At 41.1% G+C, this 20,340-nt stretch overlaps 2 protein-coding genes across 2 annotated transcripts; both read left to right on the forward strand.

Annotated features, from left to right (window-relative positions):
* Positions 1 to 25: 25 nt before the first annotated feature.
* Positions 26 to 4,630, forward strand: LOC124276675. Its single transcript, XM_046712315.1, has 6 exons — positions 26 to 276; positions 522 to 648; positions 1,820 to 1,928; positions 2,617 to 2,784; positions 4,201 to 4,411; positions 4,613 to 4,630. The coding sequence occupies exons 1-5, from the start codon at positions 71 to 73 to the stop codon at positions 4,404 to 4,406; spliced, it is 816 nt and encodes a 271-aa protein (XP_046568271.1). The 5' UTR covers positions 26 to 70; the 3' UTR covers positions 4,407 to 4,411; positions 4,613 to 4,630.
* A 7,745-nt stretch (positions 4,631 to 12,375) lies between these two features.
* LOC124276676 lies at positions 12,376 to 15,112 on the forward strand. Its single transcript, XM_046712316.1, has 2 exons — positions 12,376 to 13,241; positions 14,326 to 15,112. The coding sequence occupies exons 1-2, from the start codon at positions 12,551 to 12,553 to the stop codon at positions 14,799 to 14,801; spliced, it is 1,167 nt and encodes a 388-aa protein (XP_046568272.1). The 5' UTR covers positions 12,376 to 12,550; the 3' UTR covers positions 14,802 to 15,112.
* Positions 15,113 to 20,340: the final 5,228 nt, after the last annotated feature.

The following is a 20,340-nucleotide window of genomic DNA, read 5'->3' on the forward strand; positions in this document are numbered from 1 at the left end:
GAACCGACGGCGTATTTACTGTGTCTGATCCCAGCATTTTATCGCAGATGCTCCTTTGTGACGTCACATCATGTTTTCTATTGTCGATGACGTCACAAAACGGCACACATCATCCAAGATGGTTTCCAGTCATAAGGGCCCGCCGATCTTAGCCGGTCGGCACTCGTTGACTGACCGAGAGGTGTACTGGCTGAGTGATGTCTTCTACAGATCGGCCTTCTATGTGGCTTTCTTGTCATGGGTTATTTGTTTAGCAGGCCCACTCCTTATGCTTGGGTAAGTTCACGAACCTACTTTTTGTGTGTAGCAAATAAGCACACGCATGTGGTATATCTGAAAATCAATCAGTACTGTGTGATGTTAGTTTGCCAGCTCTTTAGAGTTAAAAACATCGAACATCTCCAGCTGTGGTAAGCGTGTGGCTGTGCGGCCCAGTTGAAACTTGTGTAGAGACAGCCACTATATCTCAAGTTGACACTGAAATGTTGTCAATATATATATTCCGTCTCTTTTCTGCCCAGTATTCCCATACAATTCGTGACAAGTACAAGCGCTCAGACCAGCGACCACGTGGAAAATACTTGGGATGACGAAAACAGGAAAGAATGGATTTGGCGCCATGTGCGTATTTTCAGGGAGTCTATTCAGGTATGTCTGAAGAAATCGCCGATGTTGATATAGTCGAAGGCAACAAACAAACAAACAAAAAACTACAAAAAGAAAAAAAACCCGGCAAGGTATGAATAGAAACATTTGGGCCAATAGGATATGCGTATTTAAACAATTCACCAAATGCATGTTTCGGACCTGTTACAACACTATGTGCGCAGAGAGTCAACTATGTGTCCGACATGATTTCATGATTGTTACACTGTAAAGAAACAAACAGGATATGTTTAGTTATAAACCTGTTAATGAGTGTGGTTAAACACTTAAAGTAATACATATTTCTTGTGTTCTAGCCAAACACGTTTAGGGTCCAAGTACATGAGACCCATGAAGATCTGGGTTAGAATGATAGACGACTAACGAGATCGTTTGGTCAGGCTCTCTGACTGGGTTGACACGTCATCGTATCCCAGTTGCGTAGATCGATGCCCATGCTGTTGATCACTTGATTGTCTGGTCCAGACTCGATTATTTACAGACCGCCGTCATATAGCTGGAATATTGCTGAGCGCGGCGTAAAACTAAACTCACTCACTCACTCCAAGCACATGAAATGACTAAACACCCCCATCAATCGAAGCATGTTTAGAATTTTAACAACTTGAAGCCTGTTTAGAATTTAAATTTTTTACATGTTTAAATAAACTGCATATCATAATTCAATAAGTCAAATGTGGATTAGGTGTGAAATATATATTGAAATTAGCTGTGCAATCAGCTTCAGTTACTAGCATATGACATCTACCACCAGAACTTGCAGCAAACTTGGTCAAATATCACAATAAGCACGTACACATATACCAGGCTATGTTCATGGTGACGAGGACAACTGGCATCTGTGAAGACAACGTCTCCGCCCCATACACCACACGAAGGAACATTATGTTCCAAATATAATCATGTCAGTGGTATACGGGTCTTTGTCACGTTAAGCACAATCTTACAGATGTTTGGACCTAAACATATCAAATTAAAGGTCTGGGGATCGTTTAAGGATCGTTTTAGGATCGTTTTGTTTCTACTTTCATGCCTACCTTTATAATTCAGCACCACAAAACACTGGGAAAACAAGTCAGTGCACATGAAACGCTCATGTCTCTTTGCCACTACGACAGTTCACAATCTGTTATAATCATTCCGTCTATCCTAGCTGCGCAAGATGGAGATGAGAGATTCAGCATCAGCGTTCATAATAGTTGCCTGTGTGTTGAGGATGTGGCCCCAGACATTCAGCCAAATACAACTCCACTCATATGCAGGTATTGTCTCAATGGCAAACATGGGAAAATAGGACAGGCAATAGTACGTTCACCTCTGAACTTTGTATTAGTACCTATGATAGCATGTGTTTACAACTTCCGAGAAACCACTGTATCCGCATTTGACAACTTTTAATGCGTGTTAAACAGGAGAAAACAGTTGAGGAAATGAGTGAGTGAGTGAGTTTTTAGTTTTACGTCGCACTCAGCAATATTCCAGCTATATGGCGGAGGTCTGTAAATAATCGAGTCTGGACCAGACAATCCAGTGATCAACAGCATGAGTATCGATCTACGCAACTGGGATACGATAACATGTGTCAACCAAGTCAGCGAGCCTGACCACCCGATCCCGTTAGTCGCCTCTTACGGCAGGCATGGGTTTCTGAAGATCAATTTTACCCCGGATCTTCACGGGGAAATACTGTGATAGTTGTGATGGACCAAATAAGGCCAATAGGTCCAGGGTATCTACAACAACAAAATGGATCCCGGTAATACTCACGATTAGATTCACACATGCAGCAATCGGAACTACCACACATTAATTAAAAATTCACATCGCTCGAAGATTGCCCGAAGTAGTACACGAGTTTCTTCGAGTCCTTACAATGAAGGGTAATTTCAGAAGAAGGGGGCTACTTAATCTGAAAAAAAACCCGGGTTCTTTAACGTTCTATATTTACAGGCCGAGTAATAAAAAGGCGTAATCGTGTGGCTCAAACCACAGGGCCCTACTTGAAGAAATTTCGCCAGGGTTTGCGCCATCTGGCGGAGGTTACAGAAACACTTCGCCTGGAGAAGGAGAAGCTCGCCCGCAGGAGGAAGAAGGTCTACACCAAGTACAGCATGGCAGGTACTGTGGTTCAGTACCGTCATCTGGTACGTGTGTTGTCATTGTGTTCATAAGTGAGAGTGAGTTAAAGTTTCACGTCTCATCAGCATTAGTTCAGCCATGTAGCGACGAGACCAACCCTCCACATATACACAAGTCCACCTTAATTACAAAGTGTGAAGGGTTTTTTTTAAATAACATATTTTTTTATTACATTATTATTTACAATTAGAAAAAAAAAATCATAATACTAAATTTAAAAACAAGCAATTTGTCATACACATACATAGTTACAATTTATAGTAAGACCAATTTCTCTTTAGTAGTTCACAATGGGATGCACGGTTGAACAGATCTTTCAGATGTACTGTTTGATAATGTGAATCCCTTGCATTTGAAAAGTCAACACAATCAAGCAGAATATGCTTGATGGTGACCACTTTATCGCAAGAGATACACTTAAAAGGTCCATCTCCATCTGTTTTGAGCAGATAGTCATGGGTAGTGAGTGAGTGAGTTTAATTTTACGCCGCATTCGGCACTATTCCAGCTTTATGTCAGCGGTCTGTAAATAATCGAGTCTGGACCAGACAATCAAGTGATCAACAGCATGAGCATCAATCTACGCAATTGGGACCGGATGACATGTGTCAACCAAGTTAGCGAGTCTGACAACCGATCCCGTTAGTCGCCTCTTACAAGCATGGGTTACTGAACAATTCTAATTCTTCACGGGTGATAGTTATGAGTAAACCGACTGTGGCAAATACATATGGTGAGACGTCCTTATGAAGACACGTGTAAATCTCACCAGCTAAAAATACAAAATGGACTTTTTTTTAGAGATAACATTTTGCTACATCTACGGTTAGGCACTGTATATAACAATACGTCTCAGACAACTATATCTCGTTCTACTACCACCACTACCTAGGGGTGTCGGGTTAGGATCGATCCCTACGCCAGTAGCCCTTGCTTGGCCTACAATTCGACATATTGACTGTTGAGTCGGGCCCTGTGATTTGACTTGGTTGATTGCGTGACAATATACAGCGACGGCGGGCATCGTTGCTCGTGATATCAGTCACTGGATTGTCTGCTCCAAGAATCGATGATTTACAGCTGCCTTCGTTCAGCTTGGATGTTTCTGAGAGCGGCGAAAAACACTAGTGAGTGAGTTGTGTTAAAATTTAACGTCACCTCGGCAATGTTTCAGCCATATAGTGACGAAAAACACTAGTACTAATACTACAGTCATATATCCGGCCTACTTTTAGAACTAAGCACCACAAACCTTACAAATTATATCACAATACTTATCACATATTTTGTGAAACTCTCTTACCAAAAACACTGAGGAAACAATGCCGAAGTCTGAAGGTACTCCCGTTATATCAAACATGTTGAAATCTTTCACATATCTACTTCTGTTTTCAGAAGAGACATTACTTCGTGATATACGCAGTAAAGAAAAACTTATCGGATTCTTGAGGACGCAGATGCAATGCCAAACACTTGGGTTGAAGGAAGTGACGTCATCGGTGAAAGTCTCGCGAGACCGACTCGAAGTACAACGAGAAGAAAACAAGTCTATTTTAGACCAGTTAGAATATTTTGCCCAAATCGCACAGTTTCGTTCGTAGTAACAATAGAACGAATACATATCATCTGGTTTGAATCTGTATTCGATAATCTGACAGGCACTTAAAATTCTTATTGTATTAAAGGGTTTCATACCGTTTTTAACATTTTTGCTGCGGCAGTTCATGTTGGCTTTGATAGCAAATAGTTTGTCTTCACAAAATGTAAATCTGCAGTCTTCAGTTATGATTGAACAAGTTCCGCATCGAGGTGTGTGTCATTTTGTTACATTGACAGTGTTTGTATATGTGAATATTTAGATGGACAAAGGCTTTGTTTTAGATTTATAGGCGTCCTGGTGCTACCTATAAATGTACGCAAAGATAAACCTTTTATAGAGCAACACTTGTATACAAAATTGGAAGGTTTTCCTTTATGATGGGCATAATTGTACAGTTATTAGGACTGTAGGTACAAACAAATGGAAGAATGTCCATCTCTGTATTTGTGTCTTTTGTTTTCATAAGTGTCTCTCTTGGGACTTTTACTGCTTTATGAACAGCATGTTCAACTCCCCCACCTGGATATCCTTGTAGTTGAAGATATGTCTAACTTTGGTCATATAAATGCAATATGCAATCTTGTAACTGGAAAAGAAGACGAACCGTGTTCTCCAAGGTTGTGATATAAACGAAGAAAAGCTTTGCAGAGTAAAAGAATGGAAGTATTGAGCCTCCTGTTATATATTACCCGCAAGGGTAAAGATGGAAATCAGAGACTGAGGGTTGATGGAAATCGTATGTATCCTAGGGCACATCTTGTCTAGAGACTCAACGGTCCTCGAACGGTGGTTATCGTATGCTTATCTTACGTAATTAACTTCTGTCGAACATTTCCTAACGATAAGAACGGTGACGGTAATAATAAAATAGAACAGTATGTACGTATTATGTGACACACTGTTTTCGTCATTCGTGAGGGTGAGACATATAAACCTCACTCATTCACTGTTTAATATAGACTAATGATTAGTCTCTGAATATATATTAGTTCGACAGTAACAAACAAGCCCATTTAAATTGAAAAGGAGCCCCAGGAAGACCAGAGATTCAGAACCTGGGGAAATCTAGACTTGCTTTATTTAGGGCTTTAGTACTGCAGAGAGGGCTAGGCAGTAGGGGAAATAATGTGGTTCAGGGACTGTGGGAAAATAATGTGGTTCAGGGACTGTGAGACAGACTATGTTTAATATTACGTTCACCACTGTGCACAAAATAAAGCTGATTGTTCCGTTCAAATGTTCTGTTCCGGGGGCAGTTGTGTTTATATCAGGGGAGGGAAGATGTGTTTATAGATAACTAATACCCATGGTGATATGGACCTGCTTACACACCTGGTTGTGGGGGACACACGGGGTGGGGGGACACGCGGGGTGGGGGTACAGCTGGCATCCTAACATCAATTTCCTGGCCATCATCGGAACAATGACAACAGCAAGTTGTTTTCATTATCACCACTATCAACAATATATGTTGGATTATCTGCTATTAAAATACTCGTGTATCGACAACTGTAACATGTTGTTATCACAATGTGACCGGTATCGGCTCATTATCGAGCCGATATGTCACTATCTTTCATTAGAGGGTGTACTCCCAGGTATAACAATGGTGTACACGATTATCTTGACATGTAAATGGACTTGCTACATTTCTAGCAAAGTAGTCGTGTTCTGCTACAAATATATGTACACAAATTGAGAAAAGACAGACACTGACAGAAGATATTTACTTTTCTTGGTACAAGTGTGGTGTGTTTGGAGTTTTATAATTTATTGCGTGGATTGAAGTCGGCTTAAATAGTATAAAGGCGGTGATACGAGCGTCCGTGTCTTGTCATGTTCAGGCACAAATGACGAAAACAGTGTATTACATAACAGATTATTCGTCTGCCCGGTATCAGCAACAGGTCGATCAGCGCTGTGTGCGGGGCTGTACTTCACATGCTGTAACCATCACGGAACCTACGGAACCGTAGAAGGGACATCGGATGAGAAAATATATAGCAATAGTAAGGCGTGGCCACGAGATACTAAGTCGAGGCCACGAGAAAACAAGTCGAGACCACGAGATAATAGATATTTATTTTCTCAACCGACGTCCCTTCTCCGGATCTCTAGGAACCACTGGGTGTGTCGGCTTGATGTTCCAAGACAATCATACCAACGAGAACGGCCTTGGTGCTGAATCTTGGATTCGAACCTATGGCGACTGAACGCCTGTAGTAAATGAAACCCAGCCCAGCTAATGTCAGCCACAGATAATGTCATCCTAATCCCAGGTTCAGTGGAGACTGTTAATATGTGATCTATGTATGCACGTTTGGTATTTCACGTTGTTTCCCCCCTCAAGTTTTGTGAGGAGAGTGTTGTACGGCTGCCAACCTGACCGAACTTTGTCCCGCTTTAACTTCAGTGGACGACCGGGCAACGTTCCACAATTATTTGATACAATGTCACAAGTATGTATTACGAAAATCTCAGATTGTTGTAGGGCTATACATATGGTAGCCTAGTGGTTAAAGCGTTCGCTCGTCATGCCGAAGACCCGGGCTCGATTCCCTTCTTGGGTGCAATGTGTGAAGTCCATTTCTGGTGTCCCCCGCCGTAATATTGCTGGAATATTGCTAAAAGCGGCGTAAACGTTCACTCAGTTTGTTATACATTTTTATAGCAGTCTCATGACTCCGTGCAGGAGTGACCGACATTTTATTGGCATTTTTACTGTATAGTCAATGTATATATACAGAGATGGAAGTGTAGTATACAGTCTGTATGTCTGTCTTCATTACGGTGGGTAATATCAGAAATGAATTGCACAATATGAAAACAAAACGTGCACATCTGTGCAAATACATCACCAGCGTTCACAAATGTTGGCGAAATGAAACTCGACCGTATAGCTCAAGGAATTGAATTTTGAATGAAAGTGATATTCTTTAATATAATAGAGTGGTAAATACGACTACCTACCGAAAGTCCCCGTAAAAGAGCAATTGTCTTATACCTGAAGAAGGGAGAAGAACTTGCCCAGATACGTCGTGGTAAACATATAAACAAGTTGTTATCCATAAGATTCGTCTTGTATTTCTACACCAACTTTTAAATGCCTTTGAAGAACTTAATTTATTTTAGTGGCATTTAGAAGTTGGTGTGATGAACAAGGGGGAGAGTTCTTTATTACCAAATATTCGACGTGATGATAACACCGTTATCCGAGTTAGCAAACTATCTCCCTTGTTGAACGTATACTTAGACCAGGGGTAATCCACGTCTTCTATTCTCCCTGCTTAGACTGATGCTTGGCTGTATTTGCGTTGCATGGATATCATGGAATTGCGTGCCAATATAGTGACATAATCGGTCAACTATGGGCTCGGCATTTTCAGTACAACCACAAATTATTGAGAATTTAAAGATTGTAATTTTTTTAATTGTTTTCACTCATTACTCACGTTTTAAATGTGAATATTAGCAGAACATAACTCCAGATTTAAAGACAGGTGAACAGTTAGTATTTTGTCAAGTCACCATGGGCAGCAATGCAGGCTTCAATGCGGCGGGGCTTACTACTGATCAAAGAAGTTAGAAAGTCGTGGTCCATGCTGTCCCAATATCGGACCACCTCTTCTTTCATTTCAGCAATATTTGTCAGATTTTTCTTATTGACACTTTCATTCATAAGTCCCCAAACATTTTCAATTGGAATTAGGTCAGGGCTATAACTTGGCCAATCTAATAATGTCATCTTTTGGGTCCGAAACCAGGCCTGTGAATGCTTTGAACGGTGTTTTGGGTCGTTGTCCTGCTGGAAAATCCAAACATTTCCATAGAACACGTGAGCTGATGGAAGTAAATGTCCCTCGCGAATATCTGTGTACCGCTCACTGTTCATATTCCCTTCAAATACACAGAGGGGCGTTGCCCCTAACACAGATATGCCACCCCACACGTTAAATTTCGGACTGTATACTTTGGGCGCTGATACTAAGGTTTATTTGGTCCAGAATTTCAGTGTATTAGGAAACAGCCACACTGAACTTTCATCTGAGAAAATCACATTGTCCAAGTTAAAATTTATATGCTGTAAGCACCAGTTCAACCTTCGCTCCTTTTGTTCAGGTTTCATGATCGGTGATTGAATTCCTCGACTTTTCTTACAGACAGCCACAGTTCCTCTATCAATCATATCCAGCCTTAAGTTTTCTAAACTCCTTCGTTTGTTTTTAGAAACAAGAATACCAAGCCGCCTCCTGTCACCGACAGTCAATTTTCTGGGCCTACCTCCGCCTCCCTGGTGCTCAATGCCATATCCATTTGCAATATTTTTCAAAACACGATAAACAGTTGACAAAGGGATGCCTGTTCTACTTGAAATCACTTTAGCTGATCTGATGTCCTTGTTATAATACTCTGAAAGCAACTTCCTCTTCTCTAAATCATCCATACTGAGGATCACTGAAAATGTCGTCTGCTAGCAAGTAAACAAAGGGGGGTAACTCTTCACAAACTAATGAAAAAGGATTAACGGAGTTGTCTCTCTTGAATGAAACCAAGCACTTGATAGCTGGTCACGGCTGTTTATACTAGAAATCCAATTAAACATATTCCTAAAATTCTCAATAAGTTCTGGTCATACTATATGTATGTGACATACTGACATGTAAGGTTTAGGATTTTAAAATGTAGAAATTCTCCGAGTTAACACTGTCAGTGTCAGCGTCTGGTGGATCAGTCAGTCAGTTGACTGAATTAAGACATTTTCAGTATTCATCAGCACGATGAGCAAGCAAATAGTTCTGTAATTGAGAAACATAATACGTAACACGTACACTATCAGTAGTGATATGTATCGTATACCTTGCGGCATATGTTAGCGGACGTGGCAGATCGATCAAAATCGTGCCCGCGGGAAGTACTCCGCTGAAACAACATGTATATATACGCTTATCAGCCCCGTCACATCTGGGGAATACAATATACGCCGGTCTCACTTCAGCCCGAATAACCAACACGCTGAATATATGCCGTACCTGATTCTACGACCAGTGTGGCTGTTTCGAAGAACAATATTTACCGGGAAATTTAAAAAATCATAATTGACATGTGTGGAACTGTCAAAAATATACATAGAAGACATAACAAAAACAACTGTGAAACATACAAACTTCATTTGAACTCAGTAAAGAAAACCCATTTCTGGTGTCCCCCGCCGTGATGTTGCTGGAATATTGCTAAAAGCGGCGTAAAACCAAACTCACTCAGTCACTCAGTCACTCAGTCAGTCAAGAAAATTAGGAAGTTTCAGTTCTCTTCGAAACCTCACTCATTGCATCATGAATATGACAACAACGACTGAAAAAATACTTTATTTGGCATTCAAATGTAAATCTTTGAAATATCTCCTAGAAACTGCGTTACTGTTTCAAACTATTCCATACTTACAATATGTGAAATAGTATATTGTCATGCTTGATTACAGTGTTATCATCATTGTTGGGTATGTGAGTCAGGTATCGTGTTATCATCATTATTGGGTATGTGAGTCAGGTATCATGTTATTATCATTATGGGGTATGTTACTCAGGTATCGTGTTATTATCATTATGGGGTATGTGAGTCAGATATCTGGTTATGATCATTATGGGGTATGTGAGTCAGGTATCGTGTTATTATCATTATGGGGAATGCGAGTCAGGTTGTTGCTTGTCAGCAAATGGCTTGCTTGGTCTAGACTGGATACAAGCCGTTTTGAATCTCGTTGGTTGCGGCGTTAAACAAACACCACTCACTCAGAAGTTAGTGGAAATGGATATAATTACACAAAGGGAGGTAAGCACTGTAGGTAGGAATGCACATTAAGGAGACAGTGCCACCATCTGATTGGCTCTACCCTAGGGCAAGTTCAACAAAATAAACCTGTGACGGACACGGGACAAGGACACAAAGTGAGATGTCGGAGAGGAGGGGTGACAGACAGTAGATTGATAGCAGGTAAGAGTTGTTATTATGTTTAGAAATGTATACTAGTATTTTACAGGTGTTTTGGCAGTTAGGTCTCAACTGTAACTAAAAACCCTCTCTTATAAGTATACTGTGTTTACTCTTTTGATATATATATCAGTAGACCTGAATATGTTTATTCAAAAGCTTGGAGTTTATGGATGTATATCAATACAAATTTGCGTCAGTTTAATGCATATGTTTAAAAAAATAGTCCAGAAATCGTTTTAAAACGGACACCAGATACTTCTATTTCAAAATCCCTTAACTTATATGATCTTGGATAGCCTTTAAGATATCTGTGATTTGGTGTAGAGTTTTGATGTTATCGTGAATATACAATGTCATGGAATACGTACATCTGTTCATGTGCTGTCTCAAATCCACCAGAGAGTGTTCACCAGGTTTCCGAATTAATCATACCTATATACAGTATTTAAATGGAGTCACAGGTGTTCGAGAGCATTTCCTAATTTGTTTTTAACCATTATTTGAAGAACAACACATCTTTGATTCTCCACATCCTGTAAATTCTCATCAACTTATGCAAGTGCGTAAGTCAAACAGTGTTATATTCTGACAATGAAGGGTATTAACATGCCGTGGATACCGCCGGGTGTATCTGGCGGTTTTGCTGATGACGTTTACGAATAACTGCTCTGACACAAAGTACTTAAATGCAAAATCTATTATAGACATGACGTCCGTTGACAGGATTATTGCTATATTATTAGCCATTGATGACACACAGTGATGGCTGTATATGATATTTAGATTTTGTTTTTGAAAAGTTGTTGGTATATTTGGAAATGTTTACTTTAAAGGTAACTGACAGTTGAGTTTAAACTGTTACAAAACAACCACTATGAGACAGGTTTATCACACTCATTGATATAACTTGCACATGACAACACAGCTCAAGTTGGATAAAAACTTAGTTCCATAAGATAAGGGTCCGAAGTAGGGGTGGGGGGTGTCACCGGCCCTGCAAGTTGTCCAACCTTTTAATGGCTTATTTGGGAGCGCCGTTGCTGAATACAATCTAATATATGTACTCGCATTTGAAGTACGTTAGATCACTTAACTGAAGCATGAATAGTGCAATACAGATACGGATCTTTGCATCCTTGTTTACTGCGGCGTATAACATCATTCACACATCCACCTACACTGAACAGGTGAAAATAACAAAGTTTGAAAAATGTGACAACGGATATTTCCACGCACAAACAAATTCATTTAAAATTTCAGTTTCAAGAAACCATAACATGTTCGCAAGTTGTCATGTAAAACTTATGACAAATGAACAAACTCAAAAGTTGATCACATGACTCGTTTCAACCTAGGACCATGTGACATGTTCAGGCCTCCACAAATCAACATACAAATCAAGGTGGTGTCTTCTTTCACTAGTAGTTCCCTTTCTTTGAATCTGTACACGAAACGCGCATAAGCAAAATAGACGGTGACAGGGATATGATTTACAGTTGACGTCTTACGGGCAACACATTGACGGAGTTTCGTGACCGAAACCATGCATGTCCAGCTAGACGAGGAGACAGATAGAACGGGAGATAATACTCTCGACTTCAGTGTTCATTTTTTGGCTATGTAACCATTCAAATGTTCCAAAATAGAACACAGGGCGTGATAGCGTTCAGGTGGGAGGGCAAAAGGGATGATGTTTGTTTGTTTGTTCAAACAGAATTTGAGGTGCAATCTCTTTGGGTTTGTAGACTTTTGTAGCTGAGTGAAAGAACTACTATATGAAACATAATGGAAAGCTAAACGGTTCATCATTTTGTTGACTTGCAGCACACGGCACCTTGTAAATGGTCTTCCATAATAATTATGAATACTCGATAACTTCCGGCAACTTATCAAGTTACTCAAACCTGAAAATATCATATCTTAATTTCCACAGAAGGAACTCCACCAAAACACAAGTTATAGACGTCCACCGAAACAGAGGTGAAGGGAGAACCTGCTACAGAAGTCCACCAAACAGAAGTGAAGGACAATCTTCCCACAGAAGTCCACCAAAACAGAGGTCAAGGACAATCTTCCCACAGAAGTCCACCAAACAGAGGTCAAGGACAAACATCATCTACAAAAAAAAGTCCGTCCCGTCAATGAGACGCCGCTATGGCGTCACGCCTGTTTATCATTAACCATCGTGTGCGGAAATATGTCATTCTCTTGTCAGTGATCCTTGTAACTCTCTTGGTGAACAATAGGTTAAGGGAGTATGCTGAACGTGTTAAATATGTTGACATAGCACAGGCTCTTGAAACCAAACTGTTTTACAGCAATAAAATACATGACGTTCATGACCATACCAGAAACGAAGTAGATGAATTCCTTGACTATTCAACGTCACAGAACTGCACCGTGCGGGACTTACTGCTCAGCGCCGATCCTTCCTTTAATACAGTAAATCAGGATTTATTCTGTGACGAAAAGGCAAAAAGCAGTGACGTCATATGTAGGTGGTTCTTCGCACAAATTGGAATGAGCGACATCCATGACGAAAATGCATGCAGACGTACCGGAAGTGACTCTAAAGTGCCCAAAATTGTGTACTACGTCATCTTCGGACCTTACACTTTTCAGTTCTATCATTACGTAAGTGTAGTGAGCGCCAGGCGGTTTATAAACCCCTCAGCTATCTACCTGATAGGAGACGCCCATCCAAGTGGTGTTTGGTGGACGCAGGTTCTGAGGGACGTCCCGGGGGTGAGGTTCGTCTACAGGGAGAGGCCCCCTGGGATAAACGGCAAACCAGTCACGTGGAAACACCATTTGTCTGACTTGGTCAGACTACAGGCTCTGTACGGTAAGTGTCATTGTAATTGTAGTTCAGGTCACCAAGAGTCCAATGGACTTCGTAACAGGCTGATATATGATTTGGTAACGTTAACGAGATATATAACTTCTTTTTCTTCTAAATGTACAACGAAAATGTTTGAAAACCAGTTGGATTTACAGGGGGTTATTCATTGAATATTCAGCGTCGACAACGTGAGTGAGCGGAGAAAGATAAGAAAACAATAAATATGAGTCGGGAAAGGTTCATCTGGGGGCAATGCGGATAAATTGACACTTGTGTGACCATTCAGTATTTAGTTTGAACCCTTGGCATAATATTTAAATAAGTGAAAACATTAGAATAAGTGAAGTCCTTATGATTACGTCATCTGAAAGGGGATGGGTAGTGTCTCCAAAACAAGCTCTTTCAGTAAACATAGAAGGGGGGAGTCACTTTTACAAGCGAATGTAGTTTCAAAGTGCACTTTGTGTACTTTAAATATCTAAGTTTGATTCTAGCGGACTTCTGCCTATCTGCCTACACACAAAATGTTTCTTGCATATTTTGTTTCCTGATGCATTTATTACAGAATTTGCGTTTTTTGGGGGGACCAAGATAAGTCAAACAAAATGGGGATCGTGAGGTTGGAACATAGCAAAACCAATTTGCTTGAGGTTGACAGATAATGTGTAGAAAAATAAAACATTAAAACGGCTGCATTTGTATCAGTTTCTAGGTGAGGCTGACTACTTTTGAACGCCCCCCGTAATTGTTCACTAGCACCTGCTGCACCATACAATGGTAGAACGGCAACCATGACATAGTATCGTAAATTCGTAGATTTTGTTCATGATATCAGTCATTGGAGTGTCTGGTCCAGACTCGATTCCTCACATATTGCAGTCATTAAGCTGGATTGCTGTGTGCGGCGTAAAACAACAAACGTTTTCTGTTGGCAGAGAAACCAACGTTTTACGTATTGAGCGCTGTTTGTTCATTCAGACACCCAACGGGACAAGTTAGTTTACTACAAATAATGATGACGGCAATGTTAACTGTGAAAGGTCCCCTTTGGCCATAACCATATGATTATTTATCTTTGTCCTGGCAGCTAATGGCGGCATCTACCTGGACACCGACATGGTGGTCACTCGACCCCTAGAGCCTCTACTGGACTTCGACATCACCATGGGGCTACTCGACAACGGCACGGGAATGGGCAACGCCATCATCCTTGCCAAGAGGGGGTCCAAGTTCGTCAGAGAGTGGTACGAAGGCTACCGGACATACAACAACAAGGAGTTCTACAAGAACTCGCTCCACGTTCCCCGGGACATGTGGCACAAGAACCCAAAGAGCATCCACATGGAATCAGATAGACTGTACCGGCCGAACTGGTTCGAGTCGGACTTGCTGTTTAAGAAGAATGACTACCCGTGGAGGGATAACTACGCGATTCACGTCTGGACAAACCACAACCCACTCCCTAAAGGGTTTTCTGACATTAACCGTTTAAACACCACCCTTGGGCAGATATTCCGCCATGTTCTATACGGAAGTACAGATTATAGAACTGACGACAGGTGAGGTTACAGCACTGATGGACCTGTAGTTACTGTTTGACGTATTTCAGAGACCTGTGTGTCTGAAAGTATGTGTGGTGGACTCCTACGTTGTATTCTGCTCAGCAGTGTGATGTAGTTGAATGGCGGCACGAAGCCACAGACTGTTCGGCTGTGTTTACTGGGTGGGATATATAGTCTCCAGTAGAGTCAGCCTACCGTTATATGGAGCTGGATGTGCAGGAACATGATATATGTGCTCGTGAAGGACACTACACTTTATTTTGTTCTTGATTTCTCCTCATAATGTGTTAATTCAAATATTTGACGATCTGATTTTGATATTTGTTATGTTTCTATATACGAATAGGACTTATTCTGAAGGTATGTCTCAAGTATTGATCATTGGCGAGACGAACGTTAACTTCGTAACATAAAGCAATTCATGCAAAGAACATATTGTCGTACGCACTTTGTTTACTGCCATATGTGTCAAGTCACTATGGCCAGCCCTCTACCACATTAGGCGCGGTGGGGTAGCCTAGTGGTTAGAACGTTCGCTCGTCACTCCGATGACCCGGGTTAGACTCCAAACATGGGTACAATGTGTGAAGCCCATTTCTGGTGTTCCCTGCCGTGATATTGCTGGAATATTGCTAAAGGCGGGGTAAATCTAAACTCACTCACTTACTCACTCACTCGGTACCACATTCACTGGTCCCACTGAAGGTTAAGCAATTTTGTTTAGTCAACCAACGGAGGCCAAGAAGTGTGATACAAACCTGCACTATGTCTGGGTTTGGGTGCACAAACGATGTAAATAACCGTGGAAATTCCTGCACCTCGAAATAGGACTGCCAACTGTCCCTAGCCCAGGACTACTTATATGATGTGCCTCAGTTCACGGTGTCGTAAAAGGGGTAATTGGATTATATATAGCTACTGTGATGGCATTTAGAAGTTGGTTTGATGAACAACGGAGATGGTTCTATGGATATACTTCTTTATTATCAATATAAGTGACGTTTCGGTGTAACACCGTTATCAAGCAAGTTACACCGAAACATTGCATATATACATAATAAAGCAGTTGTGTATCCATAGAACTCCCCCCCGTGTTCGTAACGTAATAGTTCTTAATCTTTGTAACGTTATAAAATAAAACCATCAGTTGGTAAAAAAACTGATTTCCCCCCCCTTAATACAACTGCAATATATCGAACAACAGACGGTCTTCATTTTTCTGTAACCCATCTCGATGATGTGACTCGTGAAGGTCCCGGGTTAGAATTGGTCTTCAGTAACCCATGCTTGTTGTAAGAGGCGACTATGCTTGTCGTAAGAGGCGACTAACGGGATCGGGTGGTCAGTCTCGCTGACTTGGTTGACACATGTCATCGGTTCCCAATTGCGCAGATCGATGCTCATGCTGTTGATAACTGGATTGTCTGGTCCAGACTCGATTATTTACAGACCGCCGCCATATGGCTGGAATATTGCTGAGTGCGGCGTAAAACTAAACTCACTCACTCACTCTCGATGATGTTATCAGTTGTTCTGTTATATTTCTAACGAAAGCCATTCATTCATAAACTGTGTCGGACATTTGTCACAGTAATGAAGGTGTGTAACCCTGAAAAGTCAGCTGCGTTTACCTCACAGTGTTCCAACGGCGTAATTAACTCTGTAGGGAAGGTGTGGCCTGAACAGTCTACAACACTGTTGTGCGGAGATACCAGGTTTAATCAAATTCAGTGTATACATGGTGTCATTGCATAATGGTTAAAACATGGTCTAGGTGTAAAACAGCGAAATACACTGAAACCATATCGTTTTAAACATTGCTGCGTTCAAGGAAAATTTGTTTCATTGTACATAAAATTGTTTGCGATTTTCATTAAGTCTTGATATTGCATTTCTGTCCTGTTTTATGTCTTTTTCTTGCACATGGGAAATGAAAAAAAAGAAACAAACAGGCAAATTCTGTCTACACGGGACAGGAATTAATGGACAAATGCAATAATCAGGATTATCGAGGTCACAGATGAGTGATAATGTATCGTTGAGGTCACATGAAAGGTCAAGGTCAGCGTAGGCCCACATCACTTTCACCCCAAGACACATACAACTGGATTGTTCTGGGACATCACTCTGATGTTTAACAGATCATGGGTTGCACAAACACATTTTGCTTGTTTAATGCCGCACTCAGCAATGTACCAGACGGACAACGACAGTAAATAGCAAACTCTGGACACGACAAATCAGAGATTGATGTCATCTGTAAAGTACACGTCGAGATACGTGGAAACCAGATAATGCGTCACATCGTCTCTCGAAACTAACACGGACTGTTGCGTACCAAAATATTACCAATGGTTCCGACAATCCTGGGCCCACTTGCACAAAACGATTGTATCTCTACAATAGTCGTAACTCTGATTGTAAGGTAATTGTAGGGTCACCCGCCTCTTGCACAAAGCGATCGTAAGCCTACAATAGTTGTAAGTTACAACTGAAACCTACAATAGCCCACTACCTATTGTAAGTGCCTACAATCGATGGTAAAAATGGCGTCGTACATGCATGGCTGCCGACGAAGTATCAGAAAAAGTTAAATGTATTTTTAGAAATAGAACATCACATTTTGGAGTTATTGACGGAAGGTTAACTCATTTCAAGGTATTGGTTGCCTCGGCATGCCATATTCTCACTTTTGGAGAAAGTTCGGCCACACATCGCACATGGAACCAAGCGTTCACATGCCATTTCCCCTGAAACTCAGTTGCTGGTTACACTTCGTTACCTGAGTAAAGGAGGTTTTTTAATGGAAATATGTGATCTACATGGCGTTCACGAGTCCTCTGTGTCGCGCTGTCCATCGGACAATCCGTGCCATCAGGGATACTCTACAATAACTATACAACAACTCTTATATAGTCTCCCTGGTGCCATAAACAACGTTTTGGACACCAAGTAAATAAAGTTAGAATGCAAGACTTCTACAAAATAGCTGAATTTTCCCGCTTTATTGGGGCAATTGATGGTACACTTATTCCCATTAAACGACCACCTGCAGACGAAGAAGTGGCCTGTTTGTCGGAAAGGCTTCCACGCTATAAATGTTCAAGCCGTATGTGACGCCAACTTGAGGTAAACTTTAATTTGAGAGTAGCTTCCCTTGTATCTAAATATAGAATAAGGGAGTTAATGTTGTAACGATTTGATCACATAACACTGAAATGTTACGATATAAAAGAATTGTAAAAACCAGTTTCGTTATTATGAGATATATGGGAAAGAATAAAGTTTCATATATACATAAAATAAGTGGGAATAATAGAGTCAAAGCGAAAATGGCTGTAGGTGAATATTGGTACCAAATACGTACTCGTCTCCACCCCGAATTTGTACCCAAATAAACAATAATTCTTTATTCCTTTGTATTAAAGATGTATTCAAATTTAAGCACATAATTTAGATAGATTGGGACAGCCAGGTGTTCGAGAAGCACGTTCACAGACAAATTTATTTATTCATTAACCTGTGCTGTGCCGTCTCCATCCGTTCTCGAACACCTGGCTGTCCCTTTCACTGCACTCCTCCCTCGTAAGAAATAGTGAACTGTGTCCATATTTTAATAATAGATTGTTAAAGAACTTTTTTTATTTTTAGGACAAAAATTCTGCAAAAACCTCACAGAGTGGGTATGATGTTTTGATTATTATCAGCGTTTCATTGAGTATTTTATGTTTATTAGTTTTCGAGTTAGATTGCAATTCATCAGTCCGCTTTTGAGCCAAACGGACTATAGATGTTGGTCTAGGCTTCAGAGACTAGATGTTGGTCTAGGCTTCAGAGACTACATGTTGGTCTAGGCTTCAGAGACTACATGTTGGTCTAGGCTTCAGAGACTACATGTTGGTCTAGGCTTCAGAGACTACATGTTGGTCTAGGCTTCAGAGACTAGTTGTTGGTCTAGGCTTCAGAGACTACATGTTGGTCTAAGCTTCAGAGACTAGATGTTGGTCTAGGCTTCAGAGACTACATGTTGGTCTAGGCTTCAGAGACTAGATGTTGGTCTAGGCTACAGAGACTACATGTTGGTCTAGGCTTCAGAGACTAGATGTTGGTCTAGGCTTCAGAGACTAGATGTTGGTCTAGGCTTCAGAGACTACATGTTGGTCTAGGCTTCAGAGACTAGATGTTGGTCTAAGCTTCAGAGACAACATGTTGGTCTAGGCTTCAGAGACTAGATGTTGGTCTAGGCTTCAGAGACTAGATGTTGGTCTAGGCTTCAGAGACAACATGTTGTTTGACTGGTTGGGTTCAGTTGTTCCAGGACTGTTTTCGCTGCCCATAAACTTATGACCTCATCCACTCACTCTTGACCGCGTGACACCCGTGAAGATCCGGGTCAGAATTGATCTTCAGCAAACCATGCTTGTGAGAGGCGACTAACGAGGTCGGGTGGTTAGGTTCGCTGACTTGGTTGACACATGTCATCGTATCCCAATTGCGTAGATCGATGCTGATACTCCTGATGAGAGGACTGTCTGGTCCAGACTCGATTATTTACTGACCACCTCCATATAGCTGGAATACTGCTGAGTGTGGCGTTAAAGTAAACTCGCGTGAGTTCCACTGTGTGAGACAGATGTATTACATGTTGATTGGTCCTCCTTACATTCAACACAAACCAACAGCATGGTGCGCTATTTACTTACGTGTCACCTTGTTTGGAATAACGAGTTACCTCATCATGTCTCGACCTATTTTGCACTGGAATTCCCAAATGGACAATAGCGTGTACATACGGTTATGAAATATAGGTCACATTACTGGTGGTGAGTTATCCCGAATCAGCGATTCTTCTTGGTGAGGGAGAAAAAGCCCCAAGTTAAGTATGTCCTAGCATGGGTTGGTCCTGAAAGGCCAAGAGACCTAAAACATGGGAAACTGCAAATTACTGACAACATAAAATGGAAAAGTATCTTTAATAGCAATATTATTGTTTCACACATTTTACGAAATGGTCTCCATATCCAGCCATAGGGACATCCGGTCTCTTACAGCGGAGGCCGGGCTTGCACGGGCAGGACATGGTGTAATGGCGGGCGATAGGGGAATACTGGGACTGAATCATGCACCAATCAGAACTCTCGTTTTTCAGCCCGTCGCATGTATGGGCGTAGAAAGGATCTGCCGTTTCTTGATAATGGGTGAGAGAACACAGCACTGTAGTTGGTCGGCGTTGGTGTGACACCGATACATCCTGGACGGCGTGGTCTATTCGTCACACTACACAAAATGACTGCTTATCCAAAAATGCTTCAGATAATACAAAAGGACCATGACCAACAAAACACATAGTACAGTTTAAGGAATGTTAATTGCAACCCACATTTGTAACAGTAGCAGACATGCACAATGTGATATGCTCAACTTAAGAAACAAAACAAAAAGAAACTATTGCTAGAATTCTTTTCGGGCAGGACTGGCATTCATGTTTAAAGGAACCCGAAACTTGTGTTTTTATAACACTATACATAGTGATTATGTTT

Source organism: Haliotis rubra, unplaced genomic scaffold, assembly GCF_003918875.1.
Source record: "Haliotis rubra isolate DU_JTF1 unplaced genomic scaffold, ASM391887v1 Scf211, whole genome shotgun sequence".
NCBI classification, from domain to species: Eukaryota; Metazoa; Mollusca; class Gastropoda; order Lepetellida; family Haliotidae; genus Haliotis; species Haliotis rubra.